This window comes from Paroedura picta, chromosome 12 (genome assembly GCF_049243985.1).
Source record: "Paroedura picta isolate Pp20150507F chromosome 12, Ppicta_v3.0, whole genome shotgun sequence".
Taxonomy (NCBI): Eukaryota; Metazoa; Chordata; class Lepidosauria; order Squamata; family Gekkonidae; genus Paroedura; species Paroedura picta.
Window position 1 is genome coordinate 46277297 of NC_135380.1, and position 19635 is coordinate 46296931.

Genomic DNA, 19635 nt, shown 5'->3' on the forward strand with positions numbered 1-19635 from the left:
GGCGCAGGCGAGGTTGAAGGGGGGTGGGTCAGCCCGGCGGCCAGAGCCCAATTGCGAGCCGCACTGCGCAATTGATCCCTTGCCGCTGGAGTGACAATCAGAGGGCCCAATCGGCTTCGCGCCTGCTGATTGGGCCCTCCGATTGTCAGTCCGGGGGAAGGGGCCTATGGGTACCCTTCCTCATCACGGACAGGGCCCGTCGCCATGGCCCTTAGCAAATTATTTAATCCGCTCCACGGGTTAAAGATAATGTTCTATGTAACTACTCTATGATGTTCTATGTAAACCACCCAGTGTTGTATGGAAAGGCGGTGTAAAAATACAAACAAACAAATAAATATCTTGCTTTCTGGCTGCTAGGGTTATAACACTTTGAAAAGCAAAAAAGAGGGCATATTTCCTGAATCACTACTTCAAACAAGTAGTTTGAGAAATTTCATTTTAAGTACCCCTACTATCTAAGATATGATAATTGCCACTAAGTAGGAATCTTCCAAGCCTTCCAACTCCAAAAGAGGAAATGTTCAGGTTTTTTTAAAAAACTGCTTAAAAGAGGACTGACACTCCAAAAACAGGACACATCCTTCACAAAGAAGACATCTGGTCCCCTTACTGGCTGCACAAACCAACTAGGCTCTTTCTTGGGAGTCAATACTAAGGACAGGGTCTGAATTGGTGGACAGAGAGGGACCCAGATTTTGGAATTGCATGGGATATATTAGAATGTACTGTCTCAGTAAGTGTTAAGTTACTTTGACCATGTTTGCAAAGGGACATGAACATAAGGAACAGCTCTTTAGGAAAACATCTATATCTTGCCTTTCCTTGTGGTTCATGGCAGCTCACAATAATAAAAACCCATTTCTTGTTCCCAGTTCCATCTGGAAATCAAATAATTATCAGAATTTGAGTTTCCATCCTATCTGCATATCATATCTAAATTACGATGGTCATATATGCTTGCACCCTGTAGTGTACAACTTTCAGCAGAGATGAAGGGATGTTTTGCTGGGACTCCTTCAGGGTGGCCAGGGTGAAATTTCTTGCTCAACAATAAAATATTCAGCCATTTCTGATACCCTCAAATTAAGATTGTTTCTGGGTGGCTTTACAAAATGGTCTATGTGGCTAAATTAATATTTGCTGTTGCTTTTCTTGGTGTATGGCTTATTAACTGACAAAGAGGCTGATTCTGTGGAGGTTCAAGGAGGTGGCAGGTTATAGTGGGTAAGTGATAGAGTGGCGAGTGCCCTGCTTAATGCAGGGGGTTGGACTAGAAGACCCAGGAGGTCCCTTCCAACTCTATGATTCTATCTTAAACCTGAATAAACAAAGTTAAAAATAATCCTCAGTAAAAACCAGAATACAATCAGCAAACCCAAACCACTCCTTCCCTTTCTCACCTTGAACCAAAGAACAAAGAAGTGGTGGCTGGAGATCTGGGATGATGACAAATCACTGGGTGACTCAAGTCAGTTCCCCTGGAGGAGTGTGGTTGCCAGCTCCGGGTGGGATTTCCTGGCAATGCTAAAGTGGCCATTTTCTCCAGGAAGATAGATTCAGGTGGGTAGTCCTGTTAATCTGAAGTTGCTGGAAGATTAGGATCGAATTATCTGATTTTAGGACCATCACTTGTGGGGATGCCTCCATGCTTGAGTGGAGTTGGAAGGGGTAACAGGTCTCCTTTATTTTTTCTACAACTGGAAAATCAGTGATTAATGGCAGATACATATCTGCCATTAATCACTGATTATGATAATTTTAGATAATTTTAGATTCAAGTGAGTAACCATGTTGGTCTGAAGCAGAAGAATTTCTTTCTTTCTTTCTTTCTTTCTTTCTTTCTTTCTTTCTTTCTTTCTTTCTTTCTTTCTTTCTTTCTTTCTTTCTTTCTTTCTTTCTTTCTTTCTTTCTTTCTCCCCCCCTCCCCTCCTTTTCTTCCTTTCTTATATTTGTATACCACCCTCCCTTTTGGCTCAGGATAGTTTACATATAACATGAGGGTGAGTATAAACAAATAACCAATAATTGTAGGGGGAGTGTTAGAAAAGCTAAATCTCAATATGAGCTTGGGCTAGCAAGAAATGCTAAACATAACAAAAAAGCAAGAAAAAGAAAAGGGACACCATAGGACCACTGCGAGGACAAGAAAGTGAAATTATAACAGATGGAAGAACCCACAAGAGGTTCAGCCATACTGGACTTAATACTGACCAACAGGCAAGAGTTGGTGGATGAAGTGAAGGAGGTGGGGACCCTAGAAGGAAGTGACCATGTCCTCATAGAATTCCCTTTGAGATTGGGAGCCAAGGAAGCTTGTAGCCAGACGCGGATGTTGGATTTTCGTAGGGCAAACTTTAATAAACTCAGAGACATGATGAGTGTCATACCATGGACGAGAATGCTGGAAGGGAAGGGAGCATGTGAAGGGTGGGCACTACTCAAACAAGAGCTATTGCATGCTCAACCAAATTGGGAGGACTGGCAAATACTCCGGAAGATAGAGACAGAGTTCAACGAGATCTGAACACAATGGAAAAATGGGCAAATGAGAACAAGATGCAATTTAATAAAGATAAGTGTAAAGTTCTGCATCTTGGTCAAAAAAATGAAAAGCATGCCTACTGGATGGGGGATATGCTTCTAGGTAACACTGTGTGTGAATGAGACCTTGGGGTACTTGTGGATTGTAAACTAAACATGAGCAGGCAGTGTGATGCAGCGGTAAAAAAGGCAAATGCCATTTTGGGCTGTATCAACAGGGGCATCACATCAAAATCACAAGATGTCATAGTCCCATTGTATACGGCACTGGTCAGACCACACCTGGAGTACTGTGTGCAGTTCTGGAGGCCTCACTTCAAGAAGGACGTAGATAAAATTGAAAGGGTACAGAGGAGAGTGACGAAGATGATCTGGGGCCAAGGGACCAAGCCCTACTAAGATAGGTTGAGGGACTTGGGAATGTTCAGCCTGGAGAAAAGGAGGTTGAGAGGGGACATGATAGCCCTCTTTAAGTATTTGAAAGGTTGTCACTTGGAGGAGGGCAGGATGCTGTTTCTGCTGGCTGCAGAGGAGAGGACACGCAGTAATGGGTTTAAACTTCAAGTACAACGATATAGGCTAGATCAGTGGTCCCCAACCTGCGGGCCGCGGCCCGGCGTCGGGCCGCGAAGGCCATGGCGCCGGGCTGCAGCTCCCTCTCCCCGCCCCCCCCGCAGTAAAAAACTTCCCAGGCCGCAAGCTTGCGGCCCGGGAAGCTACTTACTGCGGGAGGGCGGGGAGAAGGAATCGGGGCCGGGCTGCGCCCGTGCAGGCTGCGCCCGCGCGGCCCAATCCGCAGGCGCGGCCCGCGGGTGCGGCCCGATCCGCGGGCGCGTCTCGGGGGCGCGGCCGGGTGCGGCTCGATGCGCGGGCGCGGCCAGAAGCGTGGGCGTGGCCCGCGCGGGCGCAGTCCCCGCGGGCGCTGCCCGATGCCCTACCCGTCCCCAGCCTAATAAAGGTTGGGGACCACTGGGCTAGATATCAGGAAAAAATTTTTCACAGTCAGAGTAGTTCAGCAGTGGAATAGGCTGCCTAAGGAGGTGGTGAGCTCCCCCTCACTGGCAATCTTCAAGCAAAGGTTGGATACACACTTTTCTTGGATGCTTTAGGATGCTTAGGGCTAATCCTGCGTTGAGCAGGGGGTTGGACTAGATGGCCTGTATGGCCCCTTCCAACTCTATGAATCTATGATTCAATGAAGAGAGGGCTGAACTGCTTAACTCCTATTTCTCCTCGGTCTTCTCTTGTGAGGGAAATAGTGATCAATGTGGCAAAAACATAACCCAACACAGGAATGGTGGCCTAGGATCACTGTTGGAGCAATCCACAAACACCTAGATTCTTTAAATGAAACAGATGTAAAGCTTCCAAGGGTACTAAAAGAACTTGCAGATGTCATCTCTGAACCTCTGTCCATTATTTATGACACTTCTTGGAGAACAGGTGAGGTGCCAGACAATTGGAGGCAGGCAAAGGTTGTCCCCATCTGGTTTGGCCTCACTTGGAATACTGGGTTCAGTTTTGGGAAACTTAGTTGAAGAGGGATGTTGACAACAAAGATGGTGTGGGGTTTGGAGACCAAGACATATGAAGAAAGGTTGGGGGAGCTTGGTCTGTTTAGCTTAGAGAGGATGGAGCAGAATTGTTCTCTCTTGCCCCAGAGGGACAGACCAGAATGAATGGGATGAAATTAATTCAAAAGAAATTCCATCTAAACATCCGGAAGAAGTTCCTGACAGTGAGTGTGGTTTCTCAATGGGAACAGGCTTAGGAGGTGGTGGGTTCTCCATCTTTGGAAATTTTTAAACAGAGGCTAGATAGCCATCTGATGGAGAGGCTGATTCTGTGAAGGCTTAAGGGGGTGGCAGGTGACAGTGGATGAGTGATAGGGTTGTGAGTGTCCTGCATAGTGCAGGAGGTTGGACTAGATGACCCATGAGGTATCTTCCAACTCTATTATTCTATGATTCTAGGAGCTGCCTTTTGCAGGCCCTGTGAAATTGTGGAAATTCTGGCAGGGCCCTTATCTATTCAGGGAGCTCGTTCCACCGGGGGGGGGGGGGCGGGGGACAGAGAAGGCTCTGGCCCTTGTTGAGGCCAAGCGGACTTCCTTGGGCCAGGGATCACTAGCCGGTCGGAGGTGTTGGAGCACAGAGCTCTTTGAGGGGTGTAGGCAGGGAGGCGGTCCCTCAGGTACACTGGGCCCTGACCGCGTATGGCCTTGAATGTGATTACCAGAACTTTAAGCCTGATCCGGAATTCAACTGCTAGCCAGCACAGTTGGTGGAGGGCAGCCGGATGTGGGACCTCTGTGGCGTTGCTGTGAGGACCCTGGCGGCCGCATTCTGGACCAGCTGCAGTTTCCGGATGAAGGCGAAGGGCAGAGTCCAGCAGCACCTTAAAGCCCAGCAAAGTTTTGTTCACAGGACGAGCTTCCGTGTGCAGGCAGAGCCGTTCTATTCCGCCTTCTCTGTTTTTGTCCTCGCGGAGTTGTTCCCAAAGGCTTGAGGACCCGGGCTCGTTGTGCTGTCGAGGCTGCCAAGCACCTTCCTCAGGCCGCATATTGGCAGGTACCTGCTGACGGGACTGCTGACAGGGATGCTGCCCCTTCTGCCTGCCGCCCAGGGCAGGCTCCCTGAAGGGATGGCGCCCCGCAGTGCGGCCCGCTCGAAGGGCCAGCCCCTCGCGCCCGTGGCGGACGCCAACCTCCAGGGGGCAGCTGCAGAATGAGACAGAGAAAACGGCGGCCCGCGAAGCCCCGCCCCGCCCCAGCCCCGCCCTCCTCCAGGCTCCACCCGTGCGCGCAGCCGGACACGAGGCTCGCCCCCCGGTCGCCCGGCAACCGCGCCGGTCCCGTGTGCCCCGCCCCTCCCCGCCCAGGGAGCGGGGCCGAGCCAAGCGGCCGGTCCCTTCCCGTCATGGCCGCCGGTCGTCGGTGCTCCCGGGCGCCGCCCGCGCGGCTGTAGGTCACCTGCCTGCTTGCCTCCGCTCTCCGGGGACGGGGCCCGCGGCGGAAAGGAGCAGGCCGCGAGCCGAGGCTGGCCGAGGGGAGGGGCGAGGGCGGCCATGCTGGGACTGGCCTCCCCGGCTCCTGGGGCCTGCTCTGAGGCGTGACCCCTCCCCCTATCGCTCGTGCTCCTGCCGCCTGTCTGCGCCGCCCGCCATCCCCGCCGGCCCGAGCCCCTGGATCCCAGCCCCCCCCCCCCGGCTGCAGGCGTCTGGTTTCTCCCCAGGGCGGTGGGGATGCGCCCTTCTCCTGCCCTCCCCCGGCGGGAGTGTTCATGCGCACGCCCCGTGCCCGGCCTTCTCGCTGGCTAGGGGAGCGTCACTCTTAGGGGACGTCCTTGAGGACCTCTTTTTCTGATTGCTCTTCTCACGTTGTGCCCCTCAGTACATAGCTCATCTGGATTCCCCCTCTTCTGCCCTTGGGAATTCAAGCAGAGCAGGCCAGCTGTTGTTCCTCCCATTTCAGAGGTGACTTCCTGGTAGGGCATCGTAGGCACCTTTTTGCAGTCTTTGGTTTTCCTGTTGGAGCGATCAGAAGCATCTGTCTTCAAGGACCCCCATCCCTCTCCTTCGTGTCCGGCACTAATCTGGAATGAAGCCAGCTCAGTCACTACATCTGGATCACTTCTGGCTGCTTTGCAGAAACCTTCCTCCCAGAGAGCACATTGGGACTAAGCTTCTCTGCTCTAGGAGCTCTCCATATCCTGCCCTGAGTGACTCTGGGGCCTTTTATGCGACCAGTACGGAGCAGGTCAGGGGCTGGGCAACTCTTCATGTTTCCTTCTTCAGAATGAATCTCTAATGTTCACTTTTCCATTTTGTTTTCATTGGAACATCAGAGAAGGGTCTGTGGTGAGTGTGACCAGATGCTTGCTGTGGGACAGAGAGAACTTGGGTGAGACTGAGTGCCACTGAAACATTTGCTACCTGTATGCCTTGGTTTTGAAGAAAGACTCTGGCCCAAGTGGTTTTTGTATTTGAAGAATACTTGAAGCCAAACACTTCTCAGTTTGGCCTGGGATGGAGAAATGCTATGCAAAAGAAAAGAGAGAGAATCTGGATCTCAGGTCACAGTGTGATGACTTATCCCTGCCCTGGGTGACCCTTAACATGGTTTGCATCTTGGTGGTGCAAGATGAGCTAGCACTGGTTTGTTCTGTGGAAGATTAAAAGAACTTTAAAAACCCTTTTGGGGTAGTTTTTGAGCTTCTAAATGAAACTTTAATTCGTTATTTGCCAAATGAACATGGTTGTTCAGCACTGAGCCTGCATTGTACATTGGACCTGTGCCTTGAAAGATCCTTGTCTTCTTGTCTTGGGGATATCAGCCTTTCAATACTTTATGGGTCAGCAGCCTGGAAAAGTTCTTGGGGACCAACGGAGGCCGAGTCTTCCTGCCCTGCACTTTATCAAGGGTGCAGGGAAAAAGGAAACATCCAGGCATGTGGGGCCTCACTGCAATATTTTTCTGGAGCATGGTAAGAGGTATCATTTTTATTTAACATTATATGTTTTCTTTGCATAGAAACAGCATCTTTTCACATTTAACTAGTGGTTTCATCAGTGTTTTGCAAACATGGCAAAATCTTATTCACTGAACAGCTATGGAAGAATATTATTATTATTATTATTATTATTTATTTATTACGGTCATTGACCAGCATCAAAGTATCTACAGACATACATTATTACAGCGTTTTAACAGGACATTCGGCATCAGGGAGTTGACAAAGGCACAAAACATGAATGCAGCATTTTGACAGGTCATTCAGCATCAACAATAGCCAAAGATCTCCGCACTCTGCTGGCAGTATAGCAAAACTTTGCCACCATGTAAGAAACAGAATTATCTTTATCTGCAAGCAAGATGTTAATTAGATGATCATCTGTAAGTCCAGGAAACCTTGATCGCAAGGGCAAGATTAAACGGCTTCTGGCAACCTTATAGAAGTCACAGTATAATATGTGGGCAATTGATTCAATTACACCTGAATTGCAAAGGCATAATCGGTCCTCTATGGGCACACGCTGCAGTCTTCCACTTAGCAGTGCTGATGGAAATGCATTGAACCGGGCCCTCGAAAAAGCCCATCGAAATTTAGTAAAGGATATGGTGTTAGATATGGTGCAGTAGAAAATCCCTCCCAAGACTTTAGTAACCTATATGAGCTTGGGAGTAGGGCCGTCTCATTTTGTAGCTCAATATCCATAAGTCGTTGATAGACCAGATGTTTTGCTTGTCTGTGCCCCGTTTCTAATAGATGATCAGGGGCTAAGCCAATTTTAAGAAGTTTGTTCATTATTTCTGTACACCAAGTGGGTTGTGGGTTAACTGACAAGAAAGGAGGAATAAGGCCTACAGGTTGAAGATGAATTTTTAGCCAATAGTTAATTATTGTTATCCATGCTTTTGACAAAAGGGTTGACAAAAGTCTCTACTTTTGTCAACCCTGCCTCCTGCCAGAGAACTACATTGGCTGTACACCTTGGAACATTAAAGAGGGCTCTTAGGAAACCTGCTTGAATTTTCTCTAAGGGAGCAAAATTGGAGTAAGGGCCTAATTGGGCACCATATGTAAGTTGAGCCAGTGATTTGGCTGAAAACAGTTTGATTGCAGCAGGAATGAAGCCACCACCCTTAGTTTGATAGAATCTTAAGATAGCCGCTGCACTCTTCTGAGCAGCGTTAGCTACTGAGTGAATATGAGCAGTTTGCTTTCCGTTATACTGGAAGATCACACCAAGATATTTGAAGCATTTAACTTGCTCAATACGATGTTGGTCAATATGCCAAGTAAAAAATTTTGCCCTGTTGTTAAAGCACATACTTTTTGTTTTGGTATAATTGATAACTAGGTGTTCCTCCTGGCAATGCAAGGCCAAAACTTCCAAAGCCCTTTTCAGGCCTATTCTGGTCTGTGCGAGAATTACTGCATCATCAGCATACATAAGTATGGGTAACCTTTTGTCTGCAAGTTTAGGGGCATGAATGTCTGAGTTATTTAGACATTTGATTAATGCATCAATATAGATATTAAATAAAAAAGGAGCCAGAATGCAGCCCTGTCTGTGTAGGGATCGAATTGGTTAAATGACCCTTTGGACTGAATCTGACACGAAGACTTGTATTTTTGTGAAGTTTATAAAGTAATAGCAAAAGCCGTTTATCAATTGTTGTTGGATAATTTTGACCATAGAAGATCTCTAGATATTGAATCGAATGCACATTTAAAGTCAACAAATGCCACAAAAAGTGATCTCTTACCAGAGTGCACATACTTGTCAATTAAGTGCTGTAAGACTAAACAATGATCCATAACTGATCTGCCATGTCTAAAGCCAGCCTGTTCTTCTTCTAACACAATCACACAATCTTAAACTAAGGTGTTTAGAGTATAATTTACTGATTGTGCTAAGGAGACTTATGGGTCTATAATTGGCCGGTTCTTCTCTACTGCGTTTCTTAAAGATGGGAACTATGACTGCAAGACCCCAGTCTTGGGGAATCTGAGCTGTCTGGTCAATGTACGTGAATAAGAGGGCTAAAATTGGGGCCCACCAATCTGCATTTGATTTCAATAAATCTGGAGGAATGAAGTCACTGCCTGGGGCTTTCCCACTCTTTAATTGTTGAATTAATTGTTTAATTTCTTGAGATGCTACTGGTGGCCATTGTGGTAAACAATTAGTTGGAAAATCTAGTTGAGTATGTAATTGATGTTCACTATACTGGCTAGAGAAATAAAGTTCCCAAGTCTCAGCTGTGATTGTATTTGCCATATGACTTATTGCAAAGTTAGAGCAGGTAGATGTTAATCTCCAAAAACCCACAGAGTCCTTGTTCTTGACAGATCTAATGAGAGATGCCCAATTCTCATGGACTGCTGCTTTCTTTTTGTTCCTTAAAAGAGTTTTGTAGTCTCTCTTTTTTCTATAACTTCTAATTTAGCAAGGTGAGATGGCTTAGCTTTGAAAGCGATAAAAGAAGATCTTTCTTAGCATTTATACAATCCTGATCAAACCACTTTCTTGAGGGTACCTTTACCGCAGTGGAGGTTGAGCCAGGCCTAGATAGTAGTGGTTTCAGAGTCTGGATGAGTTCATTATAAGGATGTCAAAACTGTTGTCGAATTTTCCTAAAAATCTGGAGTGCACCTCTATGCCGTGCTCTGAATTAATCCACTCATTTATAGCATTATTTAACTGCCAATTCCATTTAACTTTTAGTCTCCCTGTTTCTACTGAGCTATCAAGATGGCTGTAGACAGACGTTCTAAGAGAAGGGGCCTCAAGGTTACAGAACAGAGTAAGAGGGAGATGATCACTTTCCGGTCTTGGGGCAATTACAAAATTTGTTATCCTTGTTGCCAGATCATGGGATACCATTACATAGTCTATAGTAGACAGTTTAGACCCAGACCAAAAGGAGAATTGTCCAGGGCAATCGCCTGGAGCAGCTCCATTCAGTATATATAAGTTTAATTTATTGGCTGCCTGGGCTAAGCAAAAACCCGCTAAGTTGCTCACAGAATCTAAGGAACCACGAGGGGGGAAAAGTTGCTCACCCTCTGTGTCAAAAGGCCAAGAGGAGAATTTGTCTGCAAGTAGTGTGTTGTTATACCCCATCCTTGCGTTTAGGTCACCCCCAACAATTAGCATGGCAGTTGGATATTTTAAAGCTAGTTGGAAAATATAACATTCCACTTCTCCCCACAGAGATTTGGTCTGTGCCTGTAAATGCTGGGGAGATAAATACAAGTTAATGCAGAGTAACTGGAACTTATTAAAATGCAGCAGTGTTGCTACTACCCAATTAGCATAAAATGGTAACTTGAGGACTTGCACTTTCAGTCTGGTGGAGATAAAGATTCCTAAACCTCCCCGGGGTCTTCCACCCTTAAGACTTGGAGTGGCTGCTGTCAAAACTGAATGATAATTAGAAATATCAAAATCATCTATCATCCAGGTTTCCTGCAAGAATATAACATCAAATTGAGATATATATTTTATAAAGGCTCCATCTAAGCGTTTTGAGTGCCACCCAGCTACATTCCAGCAAACCAAGGCTAGCTGCGAGGTGTTCATTGGGAGTCATTCATTACTGATATTATCATTTTGTACATTAGTTCCATTAATTCCATTGCCAGGGCAAGACATAATCAGAGGGAAGTTCTGGGCAGGAAGAGTCATCCGGATATCTTCATCCGTTTCTTGAGGCAGCAGTTCATGTTCATTACTTGATATTCTATTTAAATCGCCATCAGAATCCAAGAAGATGCAGCCAGCCTTGTCCTTCTCAGTGCAAACTTTTGTATTGACCTCTAAGGTAATGCTAGTCAGTTTGGTCTCAGGCACCTTCTGCTGTATTCTAGGGGGCTCCTCAACAACTCCTTGAGAACATACTGGTGTCAGGGTGGAGGATGAGGAGGCAGGAGCAACAAGGGTTTCTAGCACACTGGTCATTTGCTGATTAGAGGTCAAAAGTAGAGGTGAATTTGGATCTGGCAAATCATTTCTTGAACTGAGTAACTTAAGTTTTAGGTGCTCTAATCTTGATGTAATCTCAGTTTGTTCCATAGGGGGAAGAGCTGAAAAAGAAAGAAGTAGATTTTCTTCTATACTGTTTATTGGCTCAAAAGTCCCTGGGTCCGTTCTTGATTGTTTGGGCAGGTCTTTCCATGAAATTAAGTTCTTCTGATGCTTAGCCTGCAAAACATTTTCTTGAGCAATAATCATTGAGAAGTTAGAGTTGGAGTTAAAGGTGTTGGAGTTTTGCAGCTTTGGAATTAAGGGAGTTAAGGAAGATAAAATTAAATTGTTGGAAAAATCCCTTTAGAGTAGAGGAATGGTCTCTGTTGCAGTAATATTGCTGGGATCTTTCAAAGGTAAGCAAAACTCTTTGCACCTGATTCTGAATGTTAAGTGACTCTACTGTTTTTAGTTCATTCAAAGAAAGGTTCTTCCTAAGGAGAACTCTTAAATGCTGGTTAACGCGCCATTTTGAGTTCCATAATAAAGTCTGACCTCTGAACTTGTAGATGGTGAGGCGTATTTTGCATGGCTGCCACTTTAGCTGAAACTGGCAATCCTCTGGTTGCTGTTTTCAAGCTGGTTCCTTTATATTCTTAGGCTTCCAAGGTGAACCATTCTGTCTTCCAGGATTTAGTCCCATCTGGGTTTCAGTGGCTCTGGATGGTTTTGTTAATATCTGAGTAAGTTGATCAACCTTGGCCTCTATTAGTTTTATTCTGTTGAAGATAAGTTCAAGGGTTTTTGCTGTCAGACTAAAGGGGTCATTTTTGATGTTATCTGCCACACTGAAGTTATCTACTTCAATGCCTTCAGTTTGGAGCAGAGTAGGTACCTCTTTCCTTTCTTCGCTGTAATTTTTGATAGAGACACTGCTATCCAAAGGAGCAAAATAGTTTGATGTTGGAACAGCATAAATTGTGGCAGAATTATTTGGTACAAGGAAGTCATCAATCTTAGATTGCTTGGAAACAGGAGATGGGGATAAATCAACAGGATCACGGCCCCTTTTATTCCGGCCCATCTTCAAGGCGACAGAATAAGAGTTGCAATAAGTGTTACAACAACTTAGACTAGCCAACTGCTGGAGTAGCTTTTACAAATAAATATCACACCAGTCCTGTCCTGAATCAAATGCAGATGAAAATCTAACCATGAAGGTTAATCTCAATAGTCAGAAAATAGTAAAAACTTAAACATTTAAAATAGCCCAGACAATGCTTAAAAAAAGAGAGAAGTAAATAGATGAAATAAAAACAAAAAGTACTAAAAATAGGGAGGATAAGCAGGCGATATGTCTTGCAATATGCCACTATTAACTCCAGTTTACTCCTCCAAGAAGTTTTTCTCAGGCAGGTGTTTCTCCTTTCAGGCAAATTACCTTTCAATTCATGAAAGAATATTGATGCTTGGGATCTTTGAGCAGCTTGAAGTTTGTACACATGGATGTGTTCTTTGAAGGTGGTGTGGTGATGAGCTTGAGATCGAAGCCTCGCAGAGGACCTGCTGAAATCATATAATCAAAGGTGTGTTCCAGGCCCTTCTAAGAAAAGGAGGGCATTTCCATCACTCTTTAACAGGCACTTGTAATCCTGTGAAACCTTGTGTGTTACAATACAAGGGAAGAAATGTCTAGAGTGGTGGTGTCCAGATGCCTTTCCTGCAGGGCCTTGTGTGCTAAGGAATCCATAGAACCTTTGCTTGCCCAGGAGATTTAAATGAACGATTTAGGATTTTCACAGAGTTCTTATGAGGAGCCAGGCCTGGTGGGCAGCATCTCTGCTCTCACACGAACAACAAGTGCACATTGAAGGAGAAGATGGATGATGCAGGCCAAGCAGGGCCCAGGTTATACTTGGGAGGTATTCAATGCAAGCAGCCTTGCTGAATCTGAGCAGGCCTAGGTCTGGTCAGAAGCCTGGAGGCAGTCTTCCTTGGAAATTTATGCATGCCCTCGAGTTTCATGATGGAAGAAATGGAGATTGTGGATTAATTCATTATTTTTAAACATTTGAGAAACGCTTGCCTGCCATTATTGATCTTCTAATTAAGGGGAACCCCAATGAGTTCCTGAGAAGTTTCCTTAGAATGCAGTCCAAAAAAAGCTGGTTCAGATTCTAATAAGGGTTTGTGTGTATGTGTGAAATGTGGTTGAGTAATGAAGCAGTTTGAGTCCTCCATTCAATAAAGTGGCTCACTTGAATCTGCCTTGAGTAACTGAAAGACGTTGATTATTACAGTTAAAAGTGAGTTAGGTAGACTGAGGAACTGTGTGGCTGGTATTTGTCGAATGCTTACCAGCAGATTTTGATCTTTTGTTTGATTCTTCTTTAAGGAGGGATTTTTTGCTACAAAAATTAACCTTGCGACATTGCTGGAAAAATAAAAGTTATGAGCATGTACCTTGTGAGGTGATTCCTTCTTCCTGGAAGAAGAAGAAGAAGAAGAGTTGGTTCTTATATGCCGCTTTTCTCTACCTGCAGGAGGCTCACAGTGGCTTACATTCGCCTTCCCTTTTCTCTCCCCACAACAGACACCCTGTGAGGTGGGTGAGGCTGAGAGAGCCCTGATATCACTGCTTGGTCAGAACAGTTTTATCAGTGCCGTGCTGAGCCCAAGGTCACCCAGCTGGCTGCATGTGGGGGAGTGCAGAATTGAACCCGGCATGCCAGATTAGAAGTCTGCACTCCTAACCACTACACCAAACTGGCTCAGAGTGCTTTGTTCATTTTGTTCATTCTCACAGCTGTGTTGTAAAGTAGGCTACTTTTATAATTTCCTATTTTCAACTGGGAGTAACTTTTCTTATGGCCACCTGGTGAATCTGTGGCTTGGACCCTACCTATCTGAGGGACTGCTTGTCTCCTTAAGTCTCCTGCAGGGTTCTTTGCTTTACGTGTGTGAATATGCTGGAGGCCCCTGGCCCCAAGACAGTTTGCCTGGCCTCAACCTGGGCCAGGGCCTTTTCGGTCCTGGCCCCTACCTGGTGGAATGAGCTCCTGGAAGAGCTGAGGGCCCTGTCAGAACTTTCTGCAGGGCTATGAAGACTGAGCTCTTCCTCCAGGTCTATGGGTGAGGCCAGGGCTAAAATCAATTGGGTCCCTCTGTGGGATCAGGTCCTTGTATTAACACCTGTGACTCCCCACTTGGGTGGCTGTCTGGGATGGGGAAGATCAGGCAGTTTTGCCATCTGGTTGCATTGTTGGGGGATTGTCAAATGGGTTTTATGGGGTTTTATGGTTTTATTTGTATAATGCCATAAGTCTTTCGAGAGGTGGCGGCATAGAAATCTAATAAGAATGAATGAATGAATGAATTTAAAAGAGAGATTTGAACTGTTTTTCCCAATGTGTGAATTCCAAAGTGAGAAGAACATCAAAGGAAATCATCTAAGTGGTACCACTCTGTTAAAACCATAACTTGCCACTGTATGCAGGTTACCTATGCTCATGTGCTGTTGGCTGCTATTGCTGAACATTACCCATTCCTGTACCTGTGCCTCTTTTGGCTCTTTCCAGGCAGCCCTTCAACAGAAGTAGATGGGATGATGGACTCCATTCACAATGCAGTGGCAACAATTTGCTGGGTTTACAATATGACCAACAACTGCAGTGACCAGTATGCGTCTAGCTACTCTGCTATGAGGGTTAGCAGTTCTCTTGTTGTAGGTAGTATCTTGCACCATTCCAAGCTGGTTAACAGAAAGTTACTTGCCTAGTATCTATCATGTGCATGCAGTGATAGTGACAGCTCTCCCTGTGCATCTGCCGTCTTTTAGTGCAGAGGAGTCTTGCTGAACCAAGAATTGGCAACCTGATATAGAATGATAGACTAACAGATACGGAACTCCTGGTTCATCTAGTCCAGCCCCCCACACAATGCAGGACACTCACATCCCTATTTCTCATCCACTTTATATACCTGACTTGCTTTTAGAGCTCATCCCTTATATTGGTCAATAAATATTTGGATTTGTTTTGAAACTGTCTCTTTATTTTAAGGATCTGTCCCCACTCCCTGTTCATTACTAACCACAGAGTGGTATTTGCATTGCAGCCCCCCCCCCCCCCTGATATCAGCACAGCTGAGATGCAGGTAGGGGGAGTAACGTGTACAGCAGTATTCCCAGTCCCATGATCGGTGCTGCTAAGAAACTCTGTGCAGGTTACATAATGTAATAGACACACAGATAAGCATGCAATGCTTTCAGCAGGTGTCACGTGTGTTGGGTTGGGGAATGGAAGAATAGCTCTCAGACCTGTGTTATTTTTTTTGCAGGGGGGAACTGCCTTGTTTTGAATTTTTTGAAGTGTCCAAGTTAGAATGCAGTTAGATATTATGTAGTACTGTGCATCATCATTTTGCAAATGTTAAGTCAGGATCCAGAGCATGACTTAAAGAAAACTTTGTCAGGAGGGGAGAAGAAGATGAGACAGGGAGGAGCGTGGGACTGTAGATTGTTTTGCATATAAAAGGTCTCAGATCCAGTCTGTGGTGTCTTCTGGAAGTAGGACTTAGAAGATCTGCACTCTTGGTCTGGAGAGCCATAGTTAGCTAGAGAGCCAGTTTGGTGTAGTTGTTAGGAGTGTGGACTTCTAATCTGGCATGCTGGGTTCAATTCTGCACTCCCCCACATGCAGCCAGCTGGGTGACCTTGGGCTCGCCATGGCGCTGATGGAGCAGTGATATCAGGGCTCTCTCAGCCTCACCCACCTCACATAAGGCAAAAGAATCTCAGGCCATCTCTTGCACTTAAATCAAGTGGGCAATTATGATTTTGTAGTCGTAGGGGAAAGGTTGAGGGACCCTGGTCTGTTTAGCCAGGAGAGAAGGCAAATAAGAGGTGATACGATAACCATCTCCAAATACTTCAAATACATATAGAAGATGAAGCTGAGTTCTTTTCTGTTGCCCCAGAGGGTCGGACCAGAACCATTGGATTGAAATTAATTCAAAAGAGTTTTCGGAGGTGGTGGGTTCTCTTTGGAAGTTTTCAAGCAGAGGCTAGATAGTCTTCACACAGAAATGCTGATTTTATGAACATAGGCAGATTGTGAGTGGGTGGGCAGGAAGGGATGTGCCAGTGTTTGTCTCTTGTGGCCGGTCTTTGCATACCCAGGGAATTGCTAATTGCTGCTTTGGGATGGTAGGTCAATTTCCTCCAGGCCAGGCTAGATTCTGGAGAGTTTTGGTTGAGGGATCACTTGGGCATGAACTTGGGGTCACCATGGGTGGGCGGGTAGTTGTGAGTTCCTGCATTGTGGACTAGATGACCCTGGAGGTCCCTTCCAAATCTGTGATTCTATGATTCTATAACTGTATGATTTCTAACACTGATTTGTTCATAGGGGTTTTAGTCCTGCAGAGATCAGAATACCTTCATTGGTATAAAGTCCTGCAGGTATTTGCTCAGAAACAGGAAACCTTTATGTACATTATATATTTCCTGTACTTTTCTCTTTTTAAAAAATTAAGCCTTGTTCTTACAAGAGACTCGCACTGAGCCATGCTCTAGCATCAGATGCTACCAGACATCCCCCCCGAAATACACTCAATGTTGAAATGATGAAATGGAGAACTCTGCCAAACTTTTAAAAGGTATGCAAGTGCCCTCTCCCTGCTGCTTCTGAGTGTGAATTTATGTGTTTTCAAACCCTATAATGTTCCAGAATTTCTTGGTATGAGTTTGAGGTCAGTTGCTTAGTTTCAGTGATCATGCAGGAAAATGTCAGCGGAGTTGTTGGTAGAGAATTTAGCTCAGCCTGTTTCTTGGGAATGCTTTCTCAGGCATTGATGGCTCGTCTTACTTTCTCATTCTGTGCTGGTTTTTCTTGTGCTTCTTTTATTTATTTATTTTAATTTAATGAACTGCTCAGGGCAGTTCACATAAAACAGAACAGAAACAATATAACTTAGATTAACAATAATGAATTAAGTGAAACAGCAAGGAACATGGAACAGTAGAAAATTGTGGGAAACATTAAATTACCGTATACCGTATATACATAAGCCGAGTTTTTCAGCACAATATTTCACACTGAAAAAGCCCTCCTCGACTTAAACGCGGGTATATAGGTAATTGAAATAACAGCCTGATCCCAGCCAGCCATTTATACCATTGCCTTCTGCAAAGGTCTTGGAAGCTGAGGTTGTTGCTCCCAGCCAGCTAAGCGTAGCATTGCCTTGTGCAAAGGTCTTGAAAGCTGAACTAGTTGCTCCCAGCCAGCCAATGGTAGCCTTCCCTTCTTGAAAGCTGAGCTTGCTCTGGCAGCTTCTAGGACATTAACGGTTTGACTCTGATTTTCTACTCTTTCTAATCACTTCCTCCAAACTATTCTTTTGGTTTCTGTGGGTGGGGTGGGTTTTGGGGGTGCTTTGGGATTTACTGTTTCTCCTAGTGTTTCTTTCTTCTTTTATCTGAGGGGCAGCATTGTTTGCCTTTTCTTCTTGGGGTTGTGTTTCTTTTAAAAGTTTATTTTTACAGTTCTTTCTTTCAGTGTTCAGTTTTACAGTTCTTTTTTTCAATGTTTCGTTTGGGGGTGGGGGCACTGTAGCTGTAGTTAGAGTAATCCATTCTCCCAGTTTGGTAGCTGTTGTATTTCTAGTAGGTTGGCAACTTCAGGTACTGTTGTTCCGCTCTTGTTTGCTGGCCTGGGGGGTACTGTTTGATTCTTCTGCCAGAGCTGTTCTCACAGAGCAGTTCTGTCAGTGCTCCCTCAGGGTGTCTGGCATCAAGACAGGAAGGGAAGGCGATTGTAAGCCGCTTTGGGACTCCTTTGGTTAGTGAAAAGTGGGGTACAAAAACCAGCAGCTATTCATTCTCTTAACCTTTCTGTATTTGTGTGTGTGTGTGTGTGTGGGGAGGCTTGATGGGAGAGCCTGTGATGATGGAGCATGGATTAAGTGCTTAGGCCACTCTGTAAGTTTACCAGAAGCTGCTGCATTTTCCACCCTTGGCTTATATGAGAGTCAATATGTTTGCCCAGATTTTGTGGTAAAAGTAGGTGCCTCGGCTTATATGCGGGTTGGCTTATATGTGAGTATATAAGGAAACTCATACTAATAGGCCAGTGGGTTGGGCAGAATTATGATGGGTGCCATAGGAGGGGGCTCAGGAGGAGGGCCCTTGGGAAGTGATGGTGCAGGTTGACCTCCACCAAATGCCTGTTGGAGGAGCTCCCTTTTGCAGGCCCTGCGGAACTGTTCAATTTCCATCAGGCCCCTGATCTCCTCTGGGAGCTCGTTCCACCAGGTGAGGGCCAGGATGGAGAAAGCTCTGGTCCTGTTTGAGGCCAAGTGAGCTTCCTTGGGGAATCACCAGGAAGTTGGAAGTGCTAGAGCATAAGGCTCTTTTGGGGGGGGGGGGTGTAAGCAGAGAAGCGATCCCTTAGGTACACTGGGCTAAGACTGCATATGGCCTTGAAGGTGATAACCAGAACCTTACGTCTGATCCAGAATTCAACCAGAAGCCAGCACAGCTGCTGGAGGATGGGCTGAATGTGGGAGCTCTGTAGCGTTGTTGTAAGGACCCTGGCGGCTGTGTTCTGGACTAGTTGCAGTTCCAGATCAAAGTCAAGAGCAGACCTGAGTAGAGCGAGTTGCAGAAGTCCAGCCTAGAGGTGACTGTCACATGGATCACAGTGGCTAGGTGTTCCGGAGCCAAGTAGGGTATTAGTACTTTGTCTTGGCGAAGGTGGTAAGATGCCATCCATGCTACCCTCATGACCTGAGCCTCCATTGAGAGGGAGGCATCAAGAACCACACCCAGGTTCCTGGCGGAGTGGGCCACTGATAGCTGCATCTAGGGTGGGTAAGCGTGTTTCCTTGCTTGGGCCCTTCCTACCCAGCCACAGGATCTCCGTCTTTGTAGGGTTGAACTTGTGCCATCCTGTCACTGCTTCCAGGCAGCTAGAGTCAGGGCGGCCATCCATCAGGAGGAAGAGCTGGGTGTCATCCGCATATTGGTGGCAACCCATACCAAACCTCCGCACCAGTTGAGCAAGGGGACGCATAAAGATATTGAATAGAATTGGAGAGAGAACTGCTCCTTGAGGGACTCCACATGCCAGTTGGTGACGGCTTGATGTGCTCTCTCCTAGTGCTACACTCTATCTGCGATCCTGGAGGAAGGAGATCAGCCACTGAAGGGTGGTTCCTATGATTCCGGCATCGGCAAGACAGTGAGCTAGAAGCTCATGATCAACCATGTCAAACGCTGCTGAGAGGTCTAATAATTCAAGCAGCGCTGACCCGCCCCAGTCCAACTGCGATGGAGGTTGTCCATCAGGGCGACTAGTGCTGTCTCTACTCCATGGCCATGCTGGAAACCTGATTAGGATGGATCTAGGATCAAAGCTTCTTCCAAGTATGCTGACAGTTGGTCCGTTACAGCCTTTTCAAGCCACTTACCCAGAAATGCTAAGTGCAAGATGGGGCGGTAGTTGGAAGGCTGTCGCAGGTCCAAAGATGGTTTTTTGAGCGGCAGGCAATTCACTGCCTCTTTTAACGCTTTCGGGAATTCTCTTGTTGAGAGGGAAGATTGATTATCTCCTGGAG

At 45.9% G+C, this 19635-nt stretch overlaps 1 protein-coding gene across 2 annotated transcripts in view; it reads left to right on the top strand.

The window, feature by feature from the left end:
- Positions 1-5376: 5376 nt before the first annotated feature.
- Positions 5377-19635, top strand: part of ABL1 (ABL proto-oncogene 1, non-receptor tyrosine kinase) — a 263258-nt gene continuing 248999 nt past the window's right edge. Inside the window, exon 1 of one of the 2 annotated variants that reach the window (XM_077305221.1) lies at positions 5377-7028. In XM_077305221.1, the coding sequence (XP_077161336.1) occupies positions 6893-7028 (136 nt within the window). In that variant the 5' untranslated portion in view covers positions 5377-6892. The remainder of the gene's footprint in view (positions 7029-19635) is intronic. The other variant, XM_077305224.1, reaches the window with a different exon arrangement.